At 34.8% G+C, this 23,533-nt stretch overlaps 1 protein-coding gene across 1 annotated transcript in view; it reads left to right on the forward strand.

Moving 5' to 3' along the window:
- The window catches only part of LOC124630472 (cardioacceleratory peptide receptor-like), a 67,108-nt gene extending 58,382 nt beyond the window's left edge, over nucleotides 1-8,726 (forward strand). Inside the window, exons 9-11 of the mRNA XM_047164392.1 lie at nucleotides 2,083-2,263; nucleotides 5,340-5,472; nucleotides 6,331-8,726. Of these exons, the coding sequence (XP_047020348.1) occupies nucleotides 2,083-2,263; nucleotides 5,340-5,472; nucleotides 6,331-6,480 (464 nt within the window). The 3' untranslated portion in view covers nucleotides 6,481-8,726. The remainder of the gene's footprint in view (nucleotides 1-2,082; nucleotides 2,264-5,339; nucleotides 5,473-6,330) is intronic.
- The last annotated feature ends 14,807 nt before the right edge of the window (nucleotides 8,727-23,533 follow it).

The raw sequence follows: 23,533 nt of genomic DNA on the forward strand, positions 1-23,533 counted from the left end.
CCAGCTTTTGTAAATTTTCGTTTGTCAGCCCCTTTAGATATGTCTTGATGAAAATACTTTCGTCATTTATTTGGGCCTTCATACTCAAATCGTTTAATCGATAATAAAACATTATAAGGTCCTCGTCTTTATTTTGCCGAGAACTATAGAATTTCTCCACGTAATTAGTTATGGATGGAAATTCTTCCTTTATTTTGTCACAAATAGTCTTGAAAGCAATGCCTTCTGTGTATAGATTTTTAAAGAAGGACAATGCAGGCCCTTGCAAATATGCACCTAATATTAGTGCGAGATCATTCTCCGCCCATTTATTAATTGCGGCAATTAGTTTAAATTGGACCAGAAATTCATCGAAATTCACGTCATCTGTACCCGTGAAAAAATTAATGGTTTGCGCCATCGTTATAGTGATAAATATGATTTTACTTAACTTGTCTGTAGTTCGCTGGCTCCGTCGCGTAGTATACGTTACCCTTCTCGACTCGACACCTCCGCTTTTTCTTCAATATCTGTCACCAAGCCAATTTTTTTCGCGTGATCTAAAACTTAGTACTTTGTATTTTTAGGGGCTTCGGCGACGGCGCCTCCACCAAATTGTTCTACCAGGACCAATTATCTTGCTCAAAATGAAAAACTGATTCGATATCACGAAGTTTATTGCTTGGGCTCGAGAGGTGAAGTGACACACTTCAATATAAAAAACTTATTCTATGGAACAAATCGAATACATTTGAAATGATTGCCCGGTCAGTATCAAAAATATCTAACGAATAAAACCTCACAAATGAAAAAGTTTCTAACTACGTTACAGTACCTACTGATTTACGAGCCCAAATAAACTATCGGCCTACTCTGAGGGCTTTCTATTTTCCTGTTAAAAATTATATCAGACTGGACCAACTTCTCTCGGCTAAAAATAAACATTATCAATGTTCCTGCTTATATTTATTTTTATTAGAAAGTCGGATAGGTTCGCCCACAATCTTCTGATACCGGCTGATGACATAAATTACCATAATAATGTGATGTACCGATATCTGATCTGATCTACAAGGGAATGATTTTGGCTCATTATTTTGGTATGTTATGATATAATAATGAATAATTTTGGAAGAGGAAACCAAAAGAAAAATACTATATAGTTTGCATAACTAAAATTATGTTATAGGTAAATTTAGTTGATAATCACCCACGTCCCGCCAGGACCACTAGCAACAGAGTAAAAAAGGAGCATATATCCTTTCTTATGATCTAGAAGACTATAGATAGCCTAACTAATATTTTAAATCGGTTCCTTTAAACCTTTAAAACTAAAAGTACCACTTACTTTCACATATTTATTTGTCAGGATCCTCCAAAAATAAACATGACCTATTTTGGTTTCAATCTTAACCCAAAAACCTATAAAAAATAAATCCTTTTTTCCAAAATATCACCATAAATATTAATTACCAAAACCCCATCATTTTGAGTAACCTATTAAATCTCTATCTCTCATTTATCTTTATACCCTACATGAAAACCCCCATTCAACCAACCCATGGTTTTTTAGACCCCATAATAAATATAATACCTACAGGAATTAGCCCCGTCATTTTCATCCCTCATTAAATGCATCATACATCTTTTAATCAAACGGGGCTTAAAAAGGGTTCTGACCATAATTTGAACAAATATAGGCAACTGTTATTGTTTACAAACATTTTTGAACTCGAACACTCCTGACTATGATGCTTCATCGTACTATTTTAACAACTCCCGTATAAGCTTTTTTTAAATGTGTCTGACGGTATCTGACATACAGCGCTTACACACGGTCGGATTCTTAGAGGAGAAATACCGAGCGACATCGCCCGTTTCGTATGACGATAAAAATCCGGGCGACATATTTTTTCCGTTCGAAATATGTCGCTTGCATACGGTCTGTTTTGTTTCGCAAGGAAAAACCGAGTGGAAAATCAGCCAGTGTGAAAGCGCTGATAGAGTATCATGTCACATTAATATTTAAACTAAAAACGTAATAATCTAATGTATTTAATAGGTACCAATAACTCGAAAAATAAATAAAAACATTTGTTACAGTATTCGTTCTCTGCTGGTCTCCTTACATGATTTTCGACTTACTCCAAGTGTACGGCTACGTCCCAGACACGCAAGCGAACATAGCTATCGCTTCGCTAATCCAGAGCTTAGCGCCGCTCAACTCCGCGGCCAATCCGGTCATATACTTCATATTTTCCAACAGGATATTTGTGAGTCTCAGGTAAGTTGATATTCTACCTATTTATCACATTTCTTAAAATATGTTGTAGGAACCTCCACAGCGCCCGTAAACATTGATTACCTAATTCTTGTTTGAGATTAAGAAGAACAGGTTGATATTTTACCATAGTTTGAAAACTCAGATAAAAAAAAAAACTGTCTGTCGGCCGATTTTTGTCGTCGATTAGTTCGTCTTGAAAGGCTGAAAAAAAAAACTAAACTGTTTACCCAAACGATGATTCGTCAAAAATCGTCAAATACTAAATACCTATAAGCAGGTAAACAAAATTTTCTACCCACCTAGGACCTTAAGATGCTGAAAACTTTATAAAATTCAGCCTAAAGTGTAAAATAAGGTGCTCTTTGAAACGAGCCTTTATTAAAGCAATCTTGCTAATACTGAAAATGTTTCGCTTAAAAAATGTTCTGAGGAAGCCATGATAAGTTATTCGCATAATTTACACATTTCCTTAACGTTCTGTTGTTTTTTAGATGTTGGTATTTTTATTAATCGTTGAGGTTCATAAACATTGACAAAGACATATTTTTACAGAAACAGGCTTTTATTTCCTAATTTACAGTATCTTTTTTGAGGATTTAAAGTTAATATTTTTTGGTGTTGGCACGTAGGTACATATTGACTATACCTACTGCTATTACTTAAGTCATTAGTAGCCAACTTAAATTAGTTAAACTACTTGATGAGTACAGAATAAAATGAACCTGGGATAGTCAGTTATCTCTCAGAAAATTATATAATAATAATTATCAAGGAATAATTACTATCAAGCGCACACATTAAATATTAAAATCCATCACTGATATTACCATTATGGAATTCTGAAACTATCATTAAGCATTGGTGATTGCATTTTAATAGCTATGAATCAAAACTAATCGCGATTATGGACAATTAATAACGTCATACTACTGTTTTGAACTAACTCAAATGAAACTATTATTATTATTTGAATATTATGAAGTACCTGAATGGTATCCTTTAACTATTAAAAGGAGATTGTGTTAGATACGTTTGATTAAAAAGTAAACGCGACTTTAGCTGTTCCATTTGCCTAGCTTTTTTCCAAACTAAGTTGGGGTCAGCTTTCAGTCTATACGGATGCAGTTTAGTATTAGTGTTTCAAATGGAGCAACTGACGACCTCGCATCCCCAACCCAGTTACCCGGGCAACTTGATGCCCTTTGGTCTCTGGATGTCAACCTTTTTGGTTTCTCTGCCCCTAATGACTACGTACAATATCGCTTAATAATTTTATAATCGCTTCGAGTATTTCCGAAGTTTAAGCAGGTAAATTCACAAGGCAAAGATAGTGTCAAAATAAATCATTGTTCCGGTCGATTTAATGTTTATCTTTAGTGTTAATTATTTAGCCTTTCAAAACTCATTAGTCGTAAAGTCCCCTTTAACCCTTTAAGAAAGGTCAACACTGTTTCTTCGTAAATTCAGATTCAATGAATTTTATTGATTTACTTAATTTATTAAGTTAAAATAGCGCCAGTATTATTGGTATAGCTCTTTTTATTTTGGAGTAAAATTATTAAAAGGCTTTTCTATTTCCGCGTTGGTTGTTTTCCTAGTAGATTAATTGAGAACACAAGGATAGGAACCGTTTGACTTAAAGTTATTGTGTTCTAAAAATTAAAACACCAGTTTCTTTTTCATAAAAACATGCTAAAAAACCTTTTTAATCCTTCCAAAAAAAAAAAAATACATATAGCATTCAAAAACATAAGCTTTTTACTTAAAAATTCCGTTCAAAAACCACAATAGCTTTTTAATCACAAATAATGACATCATCAAGATGCTAACGGGCACTCAATTCAAGTTAGTGACGTCGAAATGCACTTAAGCACTAAACGGTTTATGCTTAAGTCATAAACTTGTCTTATTTAGTGCTCTTTAAGTGACTATCTGTTGCTTTTGTAACGTCTTGTTAAATGTGCATGTGTGTACCAGCCTTTAATTTGTAGATATTATATATTTGTCTATTTTTTTGTAACGTAGAAATAAAGTCTCAACACGAGTTTTATTTAAGAAGGTTCTTAATATACCTAGTAAATTCATCATGATCTGCCTACATAGTCTTTTCCCAATTATGTTGGGGTCGGCTTCCAATCTAACCAGCTGCAGCTGAGTAGGTACCAGTGTTTTACAAGGAGCGATTGATTTAGTAAAGTCTCGTATAATTTTTACAAACGTTTTAACTTGAAATCCACTGACATTCAAAAAAACCTTAATTAATGAACATATGTAAGTCGAAACCGAATGGGTTTCACTAATCAGTTTTTTTGTGATTATTATTTTAGTGCACCTTATAAAGCTCATTAAAAAGCAACGGTTCTATCGTAGATTTTAAAACACGTAAAAATATTTTAACTTGCCATAAACTCAAAAGAAGAAAGTCCTAATTACGCTTTGGGGAAACATTTTAAGCTTTTACGTATCTACACAATATTATATTTACAAAAGACGTTAACTTTGCTCCTCAATTTTCTCATTGGATTAATTAAGCCCGCCGATTGAAAATTATTAATTTACATAAGTGCCAGTTCGTATTTGTAAGTGGTTTTGTAATTAGATCTTCTGTAGGTATTCGTCAGTTTAATGATTAACTGGAGAAATGAAAGGCTTGGAATTATTGTTCTTATTTTCATAATGGCGTATAACAGATGTTTACATGTAGTCTTGTATTGTAAAGAGGAGGCGTTTCTATTTTAGTCTATATTTTATAACGATACAGGTACGGCGGGAAAACGGCTAGTTACTTGTACTTAAATTACTAACGACCGTACTCAATATTCTACCTATATAACTGTTGTTTGTTTTTCTTGCCAGAGAAATGAATTTGACATTGCGTATTATAAGAGTTTATGTCAAAATTACAATTCTATTGAGCAAGACATTAGATAAAATATTGGGGACAGCCGTTAGTCAAACTTCAAAGACTAAAATAAGTTAGGTATATTTCAGGACCATTTCCTCAACGCCTAAAAAAAATTATCTTTTTACCCCACTTTCTCACAAATAAGTTCAATAATCCCCCTACCTTCAACAGGAACATACCACCATACAAATGGTTATGGTGCTGGGTGCGAGCGAGCGACAGCCCGACGGGCAACGAATCGCGAGCCCACACAGAGTTACTGACGTCATCACATCGAAGAACGAGGCACGAGTTGACTATACGAGTGAGTTTTTTTTTTTTATAATTCTATACTCATATTCTACGAATCTGAAGGGTTTGTTTGTCCGTTTCCTTGAATTCACTTCTGGCAGATTTTTTTGACACACATTCCAGAAAATCAGTCACGCGGTTGTTCACAATTCGTAACGCATTCGTCAATTGTTTACTGTTGCGTATTATTATAATTATATACGTGTACGCGACATCGCCCATGCGAATCGAGCATTGTCGCTCGAAAAAACCGAAGGGAAATTCGCCGTAGAAAATAAATTACTTTGAATTTTCAACTACGCAAAAAGTTCTTAGAGGGTAATTAAAATTTTCCTACTTTCCCCTCCTGTTTTATTGCTTTCAAAGAAATTGATTCCAATATCTGTAACAATTTTAATAATTCGATCGTGCAAATTCTGTTCCGATGATGAAATAATTTGTGCGAGTTCCCAAGTTTATTACCAAACTTTGTTAGTTTAGTTCTGAACGTGTAAATTAGTTTTATTCAAGTATTACGATTCGAGTATTTCACTATGTCAAACTATGTCATGCTGAGTTTCAAACACTGTTCTTTTAACCACTGTATCATTTACATGTTTTCCAGAAATTGTTCATATGTATAAACAAAACACTTACACAATTTATCCATCTTTTCAACCATCAACAATCCATGTTTTTCTTCTGTCTAGCTCTTCCTCTCCATCCAAAAATATTCTTACCCACCTCTGTCACCCCTTCTTATGTCTATAAAACCACGTAACTGAATTTGATAATGAATATGACTGAAATTAGATACCATTTTAGTAGCAACGTTTTTTGCGCATATCTTGCTCCGAAATTATATTCTAAAATCTCATTTCCCTTGGCCCAGGTAAAAGACGACAGCGTGAAATTCCCAAAGCAACGTCTCCACCAATGCAACAGCACAAACTCTAAGAAGGTTCGTCTACACTTACCGGACCAACAGCTGAATAACAACTGCCATCCAGTACACAGAAGACGAGAGGATACCTTTTTGTAGAGTTATGAGTATACCAAAAAACAAGCTTGTATTATAATCTGAAATATTTATTTTTTTCCATCGACCGACAGTTTAGTCTGTAGTATGCGGGAGTTCTTAAGGCTGCTACACACAATGTCGGGGTGTATTACTACTGCCGAACAGCATAAACTTGTATTTTACATGCCGCCGGCATGCCGCTCGGTAAAACCGGCGGCACTGCCAACGGCAATGTGTGTCAAAATACGGCAGCAGTATCATCATCCTCCGAACCATTTTCCCAACTATCTTGGGGTCGGCTTCCAGTCTAAGCGGAAGTAGCTAAGTACCAGTACTTTCGGCAATACGGCAGCAGTAAAACTCTACAGAAACTACAATACATTACAAATGACTGCATTACTCTGAAATTGGCTACATTGTCTAGTATCGAGATGGTCAAATGTACCAAGAAATCCCTACTGCACATAGGCAAGGCAGCGAGTGGCTGTCTTCAGACGAACAAAGTTATTTGACAAGCACTGTAAGTAACACATTACACTCTTTGGCGTTGCGCAGTCGGGTAAAATTATGTAACAAACCAGACAAAGATTTTTACGAAGCTAGTTAAGACCAGGAATTTATCGAGAAAAGTACACGAAATTAGATTAAGAATGTATAAAAGAAGTTTTATATGTACCTACATGTATACTGTGTAATTTTAATAAATGTGAAATATTTTAGACTAACTATGATTATTACGACGAATTGATTAATTAATTATTAAGATTGTTTAAGGAATGCCCTGAATTAAAAATTAATTTTTACTCTTGAAAATATTTGATGAGCGAAACTGACAGTTACGTTGCAGTATTTTGTTTCTATTAATTTCAAATACGTGTAAGAAAATAAGTTCAAAACATTCGGTAACTACGCTTGTTTTATTGTCTAAAAAAAAACTAAATGTTAATTGAAAAAATACTTCTAGTTAAAAAAACCCGTCCCGATGTGTAGTATACTTATTTTATCAATTGCCTCTGACAAATTGCTTATACATAGTTGAAAACCTTGTACCAAATTCTAGTCGATAAAGATATAAGACGCAAATATTTCGAGTCTTTCTTTGACTTCGATGTTTAACAGTTTAATCGGCATCCCCCAAAAGAGTGGGGGAAAGATAAAAACCTTTTTTTTATTAATTAAGTATATACTGCCTATGCTGCCACCAAAATAATTATCCAAAGAAAAATTGTGATTCCATCTACCCCCTGCTTAAGTTAATGAATACTTTACCTACGTCAATAGATAGGCTTTTTCAATTTAAATCCCAATTGCCGCAAAATAGCAACGAAAAGAGCTTCTTTATTTTGATCTAGAAAATTATTTTTTCTTTCCCTAATATGAAAAAATGTGTTTTATCGTAACGAGTAAGTAGCGAACGAGATACAGGGACTATTTAGAAAAGTATCTACATTTTCGGTCTACTATTTTGTACGACGGTATAGATCTCTTGAACCAAACTTGTTGTAAATAGTTTTAATGTATGTCATTGTTCGATAAAGTTTGTTTCATACTGGCATGATGTCGAAGTAAAACATAAGATACTGCGTAGTACATAATATTATGGCAATCGGTCTGATTACACTGATCTACAAATTAGTGTATATTTTTTTCAAATATTCTAAAAGAAACTATATATTTCACCTTTGCACTAAAAATGCTATTGACTAGTGTTATTGTAGCCTGTTCTCCCTAAGGAGATCATCTTTTCATAAGAGCCTGTAAAACCAAAATATTTCATGAACACTGGTGCACTTTCTATTCTCTCACTCACTCTCATAGCCCGACGGGACTGTAATATGACACCACCGGAGAATTAGGTATCAAGCGCAGAGCCAACATTTTTGTGCTCTCAAGACATGGGCATATTTAAGACATGCCTGTATCAATCACCAACTCCCTAACTCCGGGCTGCTTTGTGTTAAAGTGTACGTTTTTTAATAATGTTTCGTGTCGACTTCGTGCCAGTGCGACTCAAACCTAAGTGTATATTGTATGTTCAAAACATTTGATATGATCTAGCATAAAGGTGCCAAACCAGATTGGAGTCAAACTCTAGTCAACATGTGTTTTATGTGTATTTTTAAAACTAAAGCATGTACTTCGAAAGTAGTCTTGTATGGTATTTTATCTATAGAAATATCATACTGTAGTGAAATACCATATGAGAAACTGCACTGTTTATACACTGTATCAAAGAAGAGAATATTAGAATAAATGTATGGAATTCATTTCATTGTTTTTCATTTGTTCTTCTTCCTTACATTATAAAGCCAGCGACCGAATGTACGAAAACACCCACCACATAGAAATCCAGATAGAAAAAAAAACGATAAATTGAAAACCTTATTATTGGGAAGTGAGTTAAAAAAACAACAACACAAAATTACACTGAATTATTTATCAGCATAGCCATGACACATATCACCGACATTAATTTAGTTCAACAAATAAACTAACTTAAAAATACATTAGTACGCCATTAAAATTCAATCCAGTGTAGATTATCATGGCGACGGAAGAGCCAAGCAATTTTTGTAAGAAATTGCGTTTTTCCTTAATTAATTTTCTTGTCACAATGTTGGCTGTGATTTTTAAAATATGTCCTGTAATATCTTTGGGGCAATATCTCTCGATTTTTGGACCGTATAAAGTCCTTTTTGTTCTTTGATATTTTTTTACTTTGATTTTTAAGGTCGGGTTGCTACCTACCTTTTTATCTTGGAATGATAACTGTCTTACTTTATTCTGTACTAGCTTCCGCCAGCGGCTTCGCCCGCGTGGTGTGTTGATAAAAAGTAGCCTATGTGTTAATCCAGGGTATCACCTATCTACATACCAAATTTCAATGAAATCGGTTCAGCCGTTTTTGCGTGATTGAATAACAAACATACATCCATACATTCTCACAAACTTTCACATTTATAATATAAAGTAGGATTTTTAGATAATTGACATGAGCAACAACAAAACAAAAGAGAAATCTAGGAATTATAATTATACAACACCCAAAGGTAGACTAGCAGAGAACGCCTAAGGAGTTAAGTCCGCCATTGTACATAAAGTTTGAAATAGGTATATAAACTGAACAAAAATCAATGTACTTATGAATGAAAACAAAAAAAAATACAATATATCTGCACCCTATCCTACTTACTTATAACACTATTTTTCATTCAGTCCTAAGTTACGAAAAAAAAATCGGTAAAAAAACTTTTAAGTTAAACGGTTTTATCTTATGCGCACTGAAAACTAGAAAATAAATTAAAAAAAAACTGTTACTTACCTTAAACCTACGTAGGTGGTCCCGGTCATATTAGACTAAAATAAAAACGTGGGGCCTATTACCTAACTATTGCTGTAATACTTTCTTCTAGCTAGAGGTGTAATAGGTGTGGATTGCATCGACGTACTATCATCGAAACTGGAGATTTTGACAATCAATAATCAGCCGTAGCGGCTTCACCAGCGAACGCCGAGCTCACGATCTACCAAAGTATAAAGATATGCTTTGCCATAGGTAGGATTTCAGAGGGCCCCACGTTTTTATTTTAGTCTAATATGACCGGGACCACCTACGTAGGTTTAAGGTAAGTAACAGTTTTTTTTTAATTTATTTTCTAGTTTTCAGTGCGCATAAGATAAAACCGTTTAACTTAAAAGTTTTTTTACCGATTTTTTATTTTCTAGTTTTTAGTATTTAATGAAAATACCGAATATTCCTCATTCTATATATGGGTCAGCAGATGTGAGGGAGTGCCAAACTCTTACTGACTAAAAAACCCTTGTTTCGTCGTAGGCCTTTTATATACCAAGACCACGGTAACTCTTTCGAACAATCCCCCAGCCCAGGCAGGCCTTGGCGCTGTTGGGCCCCGCTGGGGTTGCTGACAGTATTCTACTTGACTAGCCCTTTTATTTGATACCCATATTGAGGGGGTTGTGGAAAAAATCCGCCATTTTGTACCGGCGGCCATCTTGGATTTACAATGTTATTAATATTACTATATTGTATTGTCATCGGAATTCAAGGTGTGTACCAAATTTCAGATCAATCTGACAACAAGAAGATACTTAAATTTGAATTATTAAATTTGACCCAAGAAAAAATAAATAAAACAAACAGGGTGAGCTAAATAAAACCGTTTAAAAACTGTGGACACCCTAGACAAAGAAAAAAAACTCAGGGCTATCAAGTCTGACGGGAAATTTGATTAAACCGCGACTCTCAGAATCTAGAATACTAAAATCTCGCCCTGTAAAAGCGTCGTAACACAAAATGGTTTCAAATAAAAATCCTCGCTTCTACCAACTATCTTGGATATCTGATTATTTTGACTGAGAGCTTTGGTATCACAAGACATATTGGAACAACGCAAACTATACCCAGTTCTGTTTTTTTTTTTTTTTTATGACACACAGATTTGAAACAAGTGCATTTAGTGTTGCAAGTGAACCAGGTAGGTCAAATGTACCTTCAGCGAGCGTGGCGAGTAACAGTATGAGAGAGTTCTCTGTATGAGAAAAAGTTGTGCCCTGCAGTTTGACATTGAAATGAAAAGGCTGATGACGATGATAATGATACATTTTGTCACTTCTACATAAAACCGAATATGTAGAAGTGACAAAAGAACACATTTTAGAGTAAAAAAATGAACACGCAAAAAATTTTAATAGACCCAGAGCAGTTTCCAGTCTTATTTCATGAAAAATACGTTAGCTTGAAAAACTGTTTTTCTAATTGGGTCAAAATGATTGCTCAGAAGTGTACCGAGTCCGAACTCACTAACAAATACGTGGGAGCAATATAATTGGCGATACATCACGCCAATCTAAACTACTTCAATAATTACTGCCAATAGAAGTTCCATAACTCCATCGATAACACTAAAACTAGTTATTTACCTATCCTATCGATATCGATAAATAATTGCCGAACTATCGCTCAGTTGGAACAACAGTAGCTTATGCGAAAAGGTCTTAGGTACCTACATATTTTTCAGATCACTTCTTAGAGTACAATTCCTAAGGGAGGAATAGAGTTATGCATATGACAGAAGGGACATATCTTCATGTTGGTGAACTGAACTTACGTCCTTTTTAACTTTTAATAAAAAGAATAGCGTAGTGATAAATCATGTAGATTTATAACAAGTATGTATGATGAAGTAGCCATACGGTTGAGTTATGGCGATATTAACCTTCCTCGAGGCTTTGTTTGCCTCCCATATTGGCCAGTATCCAGGGATAGACCTGTTTCAAAAGGTTTCCATTGAAGTCAGGCCGTGTTGTAGGTATAAAATTATCATCTAATTAAGTCATATTGTGCCTTTGTTATGTTTTTACTTTGTAGAAAAGTCTGTGTTCGCATCGCTGAAAGTTCGTGTTTTTATTTGTGAAAGCCTTTTCACATTTTGGGAGCTTTGTAATTAAGTAATTAGTATGAATTTATTCTTACTTGCCTACAAGGCGTATTCATCTGATACTACTGAAAACTACTATTATTAATATGTCTAAGAGGTAGGTATTTCTTCTGTTTATCATTCGCCCTTTTTTTTAGCGATGGCAAAAATCATCAAATGACTCCTCCCGCTGTGGGTTAGCAGCGGTGAGGGAGTCTCAGTCTTTTACTGACTAACATCCATCGTTTTCCTTCGTAGGCCTTTTATGTACCAGGACAGCGGCAACTCTTTCGAACAATCCCGCAGCCCTTCGTCATTCGCCCTTATCATGCCTCTTCGAGATCAAGATTTTAGGTAATTAAACTCATCTTCCAATGCCCACGTCTAAAGAAGCTACCAGCGTACATATGTGAACTATGAATTCGATTTACCGTTGTTTATTTATAAAACTAGATCACAACTAAATATAGTAACTGACTTAAATCTGAAATCATAATATTCGCTATTAAGCTCAATTACAGCACTCGAACAATATCTAAGATTATAATGATAGCACTTATCTGTCATTATCGTTGTAAGTCATAGGTCAACGTGGACTAATGGACTGTTATTAAATAATACAATTTGCAAGTGGCCTACTATAGTGAAATATCACTTTACAATATAAGTGTATGTTTAATCCGTGTTATGATTGAGACATTTACAGTAATCTTTTTTGGAATTTAATTTAGAAACCACCGAAATTACTGACTGCAATTTTTTTCTGCAGTTGACCTACCGACAGAAAATTAAAATCAATTTGCATAATATAATCTAACCGTAGGTAAATCTTTATAAAACTTAGAAAATTACACGAAGTAATATCAAATAAATTACCTACTTTCCACATTTTTCCCCTTTGACACTCCGAGTGTCAGATGTGCCCAAAAAAAGGGGCAATTGTGTTTAGCACGTTCCGCGGACGAAAGTGCGAAATAATGTTAGTCACTTCCCCGAAATTGCGTAAAAAGTTCGTGAAAGGACAGTCCCAAACCACATGGACGTGCTCCTTTCTACCCAGGATGAACCACTATATATGATGGGATGAAGGACAGAGAAGGTGTATTTCGAGAAACTTTGAAAATACGTACTCTTTACAGAACAATTTTGTAAGGACTCTAAGATTCCAAGAAAAAAATTCTTGAATGTTTGTCAAATCAGTCAAATGTTGTTACATAAATGTTATTTAGTTACAAAAAAATACCTATGTATATCAAAAGCAACTAAAGAAAGGGAGACCATATGCAATGTTAACAAGATGAAAATTAGAACTATTTGTACAATTTAAAATAACCATGGATGTTTATTTTGCACACAAATTTAAACTACACTACTGAGATTTTTTTTCAGTATCTCTCCAAGGCTCATTTGCTAAGAAACTAACCGTAACGCAGACATGCTGTCGTAAGTGTAGCGAGCGCTTTAACAGTACCTGCAGACTAGAGACTTTTAGTCGGCCGATAGTTTCTTGGGGCTCATAAATCAGTATGAAGATGGATTATACGCACACGATGATGTACGCACATTACATAATCAGGTAGTCGGTATTAAACCGACTGAAAACATCCATTGGAATCAAGATTTTCTTTAAAAAAATGTTTTGCCTTCCGTCGGGTCAACTGTCCGCCGACTATTTAGTCTGCACTCTAGTGTGTACTCTTAAAGCGATGCTTTCGCTGGATTTGGGTTAGCTTGAAGTGCATAGAATTAATGTCATGTTTGTGTGATATTGTGTGCATTCGTGAAGAGCTTTAATGTTACTTAATGCAACTGGTAATTCTCTTTCTTTTTATTTTCTTGGTATTTTTTAACCCCCGACGGAAAAGCAAGGTAGTAAACTTCGGAATTATACGGTTTTCTAAACGGTAGCGATAGCTTTAGCCTTTTTAAGGCTGTTCCTTTGGTAACAAGATCTCTTTAACATACACTTATCAGTTTTAGAAGAAAACCAGTAAAATTCAAGCATCGTGTTACGTTCCTTTAAATCCAAAACCTTTTGTAGAACGGGAATGGAATTTTCATAGTTCACTCGCTGTATCGATAACTAGGTCAAATATTTGCTTGGAATCCACTGAGTATATACGAATTTGTATCAAATTGCAATCGATATTACATATATGATTACATAATTACAAAACGGTATCCTCTGAAAAGTAGGTATCTGTTTGTTAACCCGCGATAAGCTTTAAAAAGTACAGAACAGATTTTCTTGCATTGCCACTAATAATAATGTAGTAAATTGTAGTAATTCATGAAAAACATTAGGCACACTAAAGTGGCCAAGAAACCAGATCTAAAATCAGCTCATATTTTTTTTGATAACATTTTCATTCTTCATACATAACTTAAAATTAAAATGAACATTTCATAGTTTCCCTAACGTACGTTTGCACACACATAAAGAAAATCACTGTGCGTTTACGAGCTGTTTACAAGTTTACTACAGGAGGCGAGGCGAGGCAAATATTATAATATTTGTCAAATATTGCGAGGCAAATATTTGCAAGTTGTAAAAGTAGGGGAAATCCACCGTATTTTTGGATGTGTGTAAACGCTACCGGGATAATTATATTGTATAGGTACCACATACCAGATACCTAAATCAGATAATTATTTATACCTACATTTTTGAGACAAGACCATTCTTTTTTTTTCATTATACTTGAGCCAAGAAAATATCAGCTATTCTTTTCAAGTCTTTCTGCAATTAATTGCTTAACGAACCATCTTCGAGTATAATAATATTTCATAACAGAAACCTAATAATGAGTACTGAAAAACTAGGTATATGATGTAGCCTTAAATAAAATTCTCAACTTAATTTAGTTTATGATAGCAACATTAATATTCTGTGAACATACGAACTCGGTTCTCAAAGAAAGAAAGAATTCACAAAAATAGAAACTCAATTAAGTTTATTATAAAGTTATTCAAACTACGTATTTTGTGGCATTCTGAATTTCAAATGCGGTATCTATATAATTTCATAAAAGTAAATAAAATTATTTATGTGTCTTATTATCTTTTTCTTGGTTTTAAATAATTCGTACTTCATTTGTTTAATGTCGTAAAGTCAGCCAGCATCTCTGCATTATGCTCCATTTGACAAGGCGCGTTACTAAAGGCCTATAAAAGTAAAATCTTGGTATGATTTATAAACTTTAGTTTAAAAATAGTATGTGTTACTACTTAATCAATTGAGTCATTATTTTAAGCATTTTTTCAATATGTATTTCCAAAGAAAGTTAAGATTGTTTGCCTTTAGTTAAGAGCCTACTACCTACGAATGGAGTATAACATTAAATCTACGTTTATTTTCATGGCATGTACTTGAACTAGCAGACTAGAAGTATTAGTATTGCAGATACACGATTGAGTAGGTATATCTGTCTGTCTGTCACTCCTGGTCCTTCATAATATTATTCAGCTAAATGGCTTTTGATTTGAATTAACACTGATATTAGTATTCGTGGCCAGCCTGTCTGGTGACACGGGTCCAAATCGCGGCCCGCCGGACTGTATCTATATACAAAATTATATCTATTTACTGATATAAATAGTTATATTTGAAACGTGAATAACTAGCAATTTATTTGGAAACGATTTTGCTCTGGAAGTTTAGTGGTTTTCATTTGTAACCTCAATTTATCGGAAAAATCGAAATATGAGAATAGATGAATGGACCGTAGGATGCTTTTTTATCACAAAATAAGTAACAAAGTTAAACCTTTTCTTATAAATACAAAAATCTTTAGGCCATGGTTAAGGCGCGGCTCCACCGCAGTGCACGCTGTGCACGGACACGCGGCGCATTTTAGCTGCGTGTATTCCTTTGTTTGACAACGTGGGTCTACGTTTCCACTGAAGTACACGAATATGACCCACGACTATGTATAGCGTGGCACGGCCCACGTTGACAGAAGAAGCATTGTCCTATGACTTTCGGATTCATCGTCAGAAGAACTGTCTAGCAAAGTCAGTACCAATATAATTCTATGAGTACCTCGACACCATATATACGAGAAACACGAAACGCGTCCGTTCCACAACGTGTATGACTGAAAACTGCTCTGCGATAACCGAGCTGTACATAGTCGTGGGTCTTATTCGTGTACTCCAGTGGAAACGTAGACCCACTGCCTAACTGCCTTAAATCTATGTAATACACTACTCATATACGTCTATTACAATTGCGGAACACTTCTAGAGAGTCCGTCTTGACATTTAATGTGATTACATACATAATAGGTAACATGAAATATACATAATCTATATTATATACGATATACGTTAAGGGTAGTTATCATGCCGGGTTACTCTGCTATACATATTAAAAAATAAAATTACACGCTTGGCCTACTCGTACGAATGACCAAGAGTCTCCAGTATCCGACATGATGACGCCATAAAAAATATACATTCACTACTGTTTAACATTCACTACACATTCACACAAATATAATATCACTTGAGAGAACGAGGGTTTTTGATCAGCATATTATTATCAAAGCACAACTTTGGCTGTTGACGGCGGACTCATTGTATGTTGAGGTTGCACAGTTTCGACCTTAATACTAGGTAAGGCTACAGAACTGGCTACCATTTCTTTTCTTAACCATTTCCTCACGCCTCTAATAAATCTTCGTTTCAGTGCGTAGGCAAATACCATGATTAACATTATTATAATAACTATCATCACTATGCCAATAATATTTAGCTTATTATGCATGTGGGCCACATTAGATACATTTTCGTTTACAATGACGTTCTCTTTCGTTTGATTAGAGCCCATTTTGCTAATTTAGTCCACTATACTGATGTATCGTCTCAACGTAAATGAAATTAAAGATCGCGATACCACAATTTGAAACTAATGTCCTAAATAAATCTGCAAAATTGACATTTTAACAATAAAATAATTTATCGGTATTTCAATGGCTTCTTGCTTACTCGACCAGTTCGCGTAGTATAAACTTTACTATCGGGTTCGTCCGTTTGAATTGTTACTTTTTTCGTAACTTTTCGACAAACGGTATCCCTATTACTATTATCAACTACTTTAGATTGCGATTCATCCTCTATTAACATGTACGCTGGTTTCAGACGATCTATAGAAACTTTAACTTGTCGGTCGGGCAACTGAATACAAAATACTTTATTATCTCTACTTATGACGCGATATGGTCCGTCGTATGGTGGTTGTAACGGTTTCCGTACTGCGTCATTACGGATAAAAATATATTCACAATCATACAAGTCTTTATGCACAAAAATCTTATTTGGTGACTTATTTTTCCTATTAGATGGCTTTAACCCGTCAATTACAACTTTTAACTTATTTACGAAATTTTCAGAATCGCTAATTTTCAAATCAGTTGTATCATAAAAGTCACCGGGTAATCTAATATTACTGCCATACAACATTTGTGCAGCGGTTACACCTGTATCTAATTTTATCGTTGTGCGTAACCCCAACATTACAGTTGCCAATTCGTCAACCCAGCATTTATTATTTAAGCGAGCCATTAACGCGGCTTTTAAAGATCTATGCCAACGTTCTACTAAACCATTACATTGAGGATGATACGGAGTTGTACGTGTCTTTATAATTCCCATTAAGATCATTAATTCTTTGAATAAGTTACTTTCGAACTGACGACCCTGGTCACTAGTGAGCTTTATGGGACAACCAAAACGACTAATCCAACCTTCATATAATGTTTTCGCTACGATTTCTGCAGTTATCTCTTTTAGTGGAAATGCCTCTGGCCAACGAGTGAATCTATCGATAATCGTTAAACAATATCTATAACCTTCTGGCGAGGTTGGTAACGGTCCTATAATATCAATATGTATATGCTCAAAACGTTTAGTACTTTTAAAGGACTCTAAATCGGAAACCGTATGTTTTTGAACTTTCGCTCTTTGACATTTTACACATGTTTTAGCCCATTTACCAATATCTCTATTCATTTCAGGCCAAAAATATCTATCTTTTACTAACTTTTTACTTGTCTTAATACCAGGATGACTTAAATTATGAATAGAATCAAAAGCTAAGCGACGAAATTTTTCAGGTAAATATGGTCTTGCACTATTAGTAGACATTTCGCAATAAACATGTTTATCAGTATCGAGTAACGTTACACGTTTCAATATTACTTTACTGTTGTTGTTTGACGCCCTCAATAATTTTGCAAGCTGTTCGTCAACTTCCTGCGCAGTGGCGAGTTCTGCGAAATCTAACGTCGTGGGACATGTTATTGTTTCAACTCTAGATAATGTGTCAGCAACTATATTATTATTTCCACTAATGTGTCGTATGTCAGTACTAAATTCACTAATAAACATAATTTGCCTAGTTCGCCTAGAAGTTTCTCTATTGGTACCTAATTTAGTAAACGCGAAAGTTAATGGTTTATGATCTGTAAAAATTATTAATTCTTGCCCTTCAACTAAATTACGAAAATGTATGATTGCTAAATAAATTGCTAAAAGTTCTCTATCATATGTACTATATTTCTTTTGTGCTTCAGTTAATTTTTTCGAAAAATATCCTAAAGGTTTCCAATTGCCATCAACTTTTTGTTGCAATACTGCACCTACACTTGTGTCTGATGCGTCCGTCATCAATGACAAAGGTGTATGTGCCGATGGGAAATACAATAAGGTAGCATTTTTAAGATCATCTTTACATTTTTCAAAATTTTCCGTAGCTTCAGGTGTCCAATTGATTTTACTTTTATCCTTACGCTTTGAATTCCCTAAGTATTTATTTAACGCTGCCTGATGATCAGCTGAATGAGGTATATGAGCTCTATAAAAATTTAACATGCCTAAAAATCTTCTAAGTTCCTCTATAGTATCAGGTTTTGGAAAATCAATAATCGCTTTAACTTTATCTTCTAATGGTTTGATTCCTTCTGTAGAGACCTCAAAACCCAAAAACTCTAATTTATCTTTACCAAAACTACACTTTGAAAAATTAATCGTTATACCATATTCATTAAAACGTTCAAAAACTTTTCGTAAATGTTCTCTATGCTGCTCTTCATTTTCCGATGCAATGATGACGTCATCTACGTAATTGAAAAGAAAATCTAAGTCTTGTAAAACAGTATGATGCATAAAACGTTGAAAAGTTTGTGCAGCATTTCTTAATCCAAATGGCATACGCACGAATTCGAATAAACCAAACGGTGTTATGACGGCAGTTTTCTCAATGTCATTTTCCGAAACTGGCACACAATAATAGGCTCTATTTATATCTAGCTTTGAGAAAACCTTTTTATTATCTAACATATACGTAAAATCATGAAGACGGGGAACTGGATATCGATCAGGCTTGGTAATCGCATTTAAACGTCTATAATCTCCACAAGGTCTAATATTCCCGTCCTTCTTAGGAACAACATGCAAGGGACTTGCCCAAGCGCTTTTACTCGGCCTACAAATCCCAAGCTCTTGCATAATCTTAAACTCATTTTTAGCTTTTACATACCTGTCTGCTGGTAACTGCCTGGCTCGTGCGTGCACTGGAGGTCCTGTGGTCTCAATGTGATGACAAACATTATGTTTAGGCGTTTCTTTGTACGAAACTGGTTTAGTTAGTTCTGGAAATTCACATAATAAATCATAATAAGGGCAATTATTTACGATAGTTTTCAAAGTGGGCTCACTAGAATTAGAAAGATTGCCTTTGGTGCTTAAATTAGTTATTTGATCGATTAACCTTCGTCCGTTCAAGTCAATTAACAACTGAAAATTAGCTAAGAAGTCAGCACCTAATATTGGTTGCTGTACGTCCGCTAATGTAAATAACCAACGGAATGCTCGTCTTAGATTTAAATCTAATTCTAAGTACAATGTACCATACGTGTTAATCTGAGTTCCATTTGCGGCAAAGAGTTTATAACAACACTCACTTGTATTACCTTTCATGTAGGCTACTTTCCGCGGTAACACTGACACGTTTGCACCACTATCCACTAAGAAGTTTAAGCCCGATTTCCTGTCTCTGACACACAGACGGTGATTCCCGAAGGCACGGTCACAGCCTCCCGTCGCAGACTGCACCGACTCTAGTTTTCCGCTGGCTTGTCCTTGTCGTGTTTTTTCTTCCAGTTACATGGATCCACGCATTTAGTTGCCTTGCTGCGATACTTATAATGGTAAAAACATAGCCAATTTGGATCTTCGAATTTCCTTGTGCGACTTCTTGACCCTGACCTGGATCTGTTGCGTCTAAAGTTATTCCTTCGCCAGTTATTTGAACGGCCTCGTGATCTTGACTCTAAATTTTGTAATCTATCACTCAATTTGTTTATTGCCGAAATAATTTGGTCCTGAGAACCCGATGGGCCTGGTTCCTGTTTGACAGTCGCAACACTGTGTATGGGAGTCGTCGTTTCCATTATTTTATCCGCTATTGATGCTAATTTCTCTAAATCTTTTTCTTCCGTTACAGCTAAAACTCCTCGCACCGAATTTGGTAAATGATTCTGCCACATAACTATGAGTGTTTCGTTATTTACTCGTCCCCTGGTTAGGTCTTGCATTTTTCTTAGTAATTGTGATGGTTTCTGGTCGCCTAATTCCATTTCGCCAATGAGTTTTTTTACTTGCCGCTCTTCGGATTCTTGATATATAAATATCAACTTATTCTTCAAGGTCTCATATTTATTTTTCTCAGGGGGATCCACAAGGATCTGTGTAACTTGCTCAACTGCGTCCGGGGGTAATTTTGAAATAAGGACCTGGTACTTTGATTCGTCGGACATCTTCTGAGGATTTAGAACTGCTTCTGCTTGGATAAACCATGTTCTAGGCGACTTCTTCCAAAATTCCGGAATTCTAGCTGTGATGGAGATGGACGACAGTTGATGTTCTTCAATAACGACCTTCTTGTCTTCCGACGACATTATAATTTTCTTAATTTGACGCGCACTAATATTAAACCGACACTACGTACACTTGTGTGAGTTGCCCCGGTCGTCCGATTCACTGAATTACAAGTCCAAATTCACTGGTTACAGTTCACACTTTCTCCACACGGGGTCACCAATTTAGATGGTGGGGTGTCGTGTTCAGAGATAAGTAAATAAACCGAATACTAATTAATACACTTTTATTTTCTGACTCCAATTAGGTTACATACGATTTAGTAAAGTCACAATATTTATATAGTAGCGTGCGTTGGTAGTGCGATATACGGGACAACTGGGGAGGCGAACACAATGCAAGTACAGTATGAACAATATTGATGCGTCAACAATTAGTGTAGGTCCCACTACAATTTCAATAAAATCAAAGTTAAACTACACAAAATACATCAAAACCAGGATTAAATCTCGTGACGAAGACTAACTTGAAAATCAAGCAATATCTGAAGCAATAATTTACAGCGACGCTTGAAAACGTCTGAAAAGTCCATTCAGATAGCCAAAGTAATTGAAAACCCGTTCCACACGTGAAAACCACAAAATAGAGTAAATTGACAATTTTCTGTTTCAATAGTACCAATTTAGATAAGATCTTGCCCTTTAAAATATACACTGATTGATACTGAAATTGTATTGAGAATACATCTCAAAGAAAATTATGGGTATGTGATCAAAGAGGCTTAACCATTTCTATTCCAGTGTTTTACATTATCTAAGAGTAGCACACTACCAACTTTTAGTCGGCCGATAGCTTGTTTAGGCTCATAAATCAATTTGAAGATGATGGTACCACGAACATTACAAATATCAGGTATTTAGGTAGTAGGTTAGTATCCTTTATTGGGATCAAGATTTAAAATATATATATATATTTGTCAACTGTCGGGCGACAGCTTAGTCTGCCGTATGTGGGTACTCTCGGTATAGAATTCCAAGTATCATTATAAACAATTACATCACACTTGAATTATTATAGAGAAAGTTTATTAATAGTTCAAATATATTAGGTATATATCCCCACTATATATATAGGCCCGTGAATATCTTATAGTTACCTATTAGATCTTAGGCCTAAAATAAACATAATGTCTTACTATCTAAAGTGGGTGTAAGCAGTGATATACTATATACTATATTTAAGCTATTTAAAGTTCCATACTATATATGCCAGTTATTTAAGGCATGCCATTTGATGTCTATGACATTTTAAATTTAATAAATACTTGGAAATTAAGTGACCTTTTATGAAAAGGTCCTTAACTTGAAAGGGTTCAGGCGTCAGTACTGTGTACCTAATTACCGAACAATTCTAAAGCTGACCTTATCAACGATAATTAAATAAAACGGACTTACTAACAAAAGGGAAAATCGTAAATACGCACTCCCTACGTAGGTACCTAAAATGTGCCCTTCAAAAAGGAACTAAGTGAGTAATCAAATGAAATACTTTGTCCCTTTTTGCAAAAAAAAAATCTTTTACACAATAAATTATTTTCAACTTTTCATGCTGTAATTGAGTTTGGGAAAATCGGAAGGTCAGCTTAGTAACAGTGGCTGAAGGGATCAAATGGGGTTCACTGTCAGATCTCAGTAATGGGTTATTAGGGTCCCGTAGTGAAGTGTATTGACATTTTCAGTTAACATTTTAACCCGTTATCGATTACTGCTTCGTATGGGGTTTGGGGTATCAGGGACGTTGATCTTATCGGGTGGTACGTGTGCGTTGAAAGGGAAAGCTTTATCTTCTTATTTGCATAATTATTAACTTTTTACGGCTAGGTACTCTTTTAAAATGAAGGTGTCGTGTAAAATTATCGCTTATGATATTTCACCTATAATCATAGTATTTGACTCATTTGTAACAAAAACGTATTCTAGTATAAAATATTCTGATAACAGACAATAACTAACATACTAGCTTAATTAAGACCAAGTTTCTTCTATGCTTATCACCGACTATTAGATATAAAATACACCCCTGAATTTCAAAGCATACTCTCAGAAAATAAAGATCTTTCTCAACAAGGACTCAGTTCAAACGCATCACCAAACTGATATCAACTAAACTAACATACATAGTTAGAACTTAAGAAGTTCTTGGAGAAAAATAACAAGTCTCAATAACAGTAAGAAGATAAATCAAGCGGGTCGACGGAACCCATGTTGTCGCGAACAAAACTTTAAATTGAAGAATTGAATCGTGCGCAAACTTGCACATGTCATGGTGAACTGAACTGTTGGAGAAACTTCGTAGTCTTTTAGATTAATGTTTAGGTTGAAAATCTATCTTTAAAAGGAATATAGAGTAGTTTAAGATTATTTCTACTTCGGTGTTTTTGAAAAGAAAATCTAGGTAGGTATAATAAAGCTTATCAAAAACTGTATGAGGGCAATTGTTAATTGAATACCTATTTTAATTTAAAAAAAAATATTGTAGTGAGTTAATAAACATTACAAACAATATTTGGCCACGGACCTAAACCTAAAATTAACCAAAGTGGTCAAGGGTTCACATCATAAATCACATTTTTGGTCAAAATATACGGGCTTAATAAGGTCGTTAACCAAAATAAACCCAGAATAATGTAAAGACAGTTGTCATCAGCCCAGTGACCCAATTTTTCGGCATTCTATTGTTTAATCGAATTGGAGAAT

Source organism: Helicoverpa zea, chromosome 5 (assembly GCF_022581195.2).
Source record: "Helicoverpa zea isolate HzStark_Cry1AcR chromosome 5, ilHelZeax1.1, whole genome shotgun sequence".
Classification (NCBI taxonomy): Eukaryota; Metazoa; Arthropoda; class Insecta; order Lepidoptera; family Noctuidae; genus Helicoverpa; species Helicoverpa zea.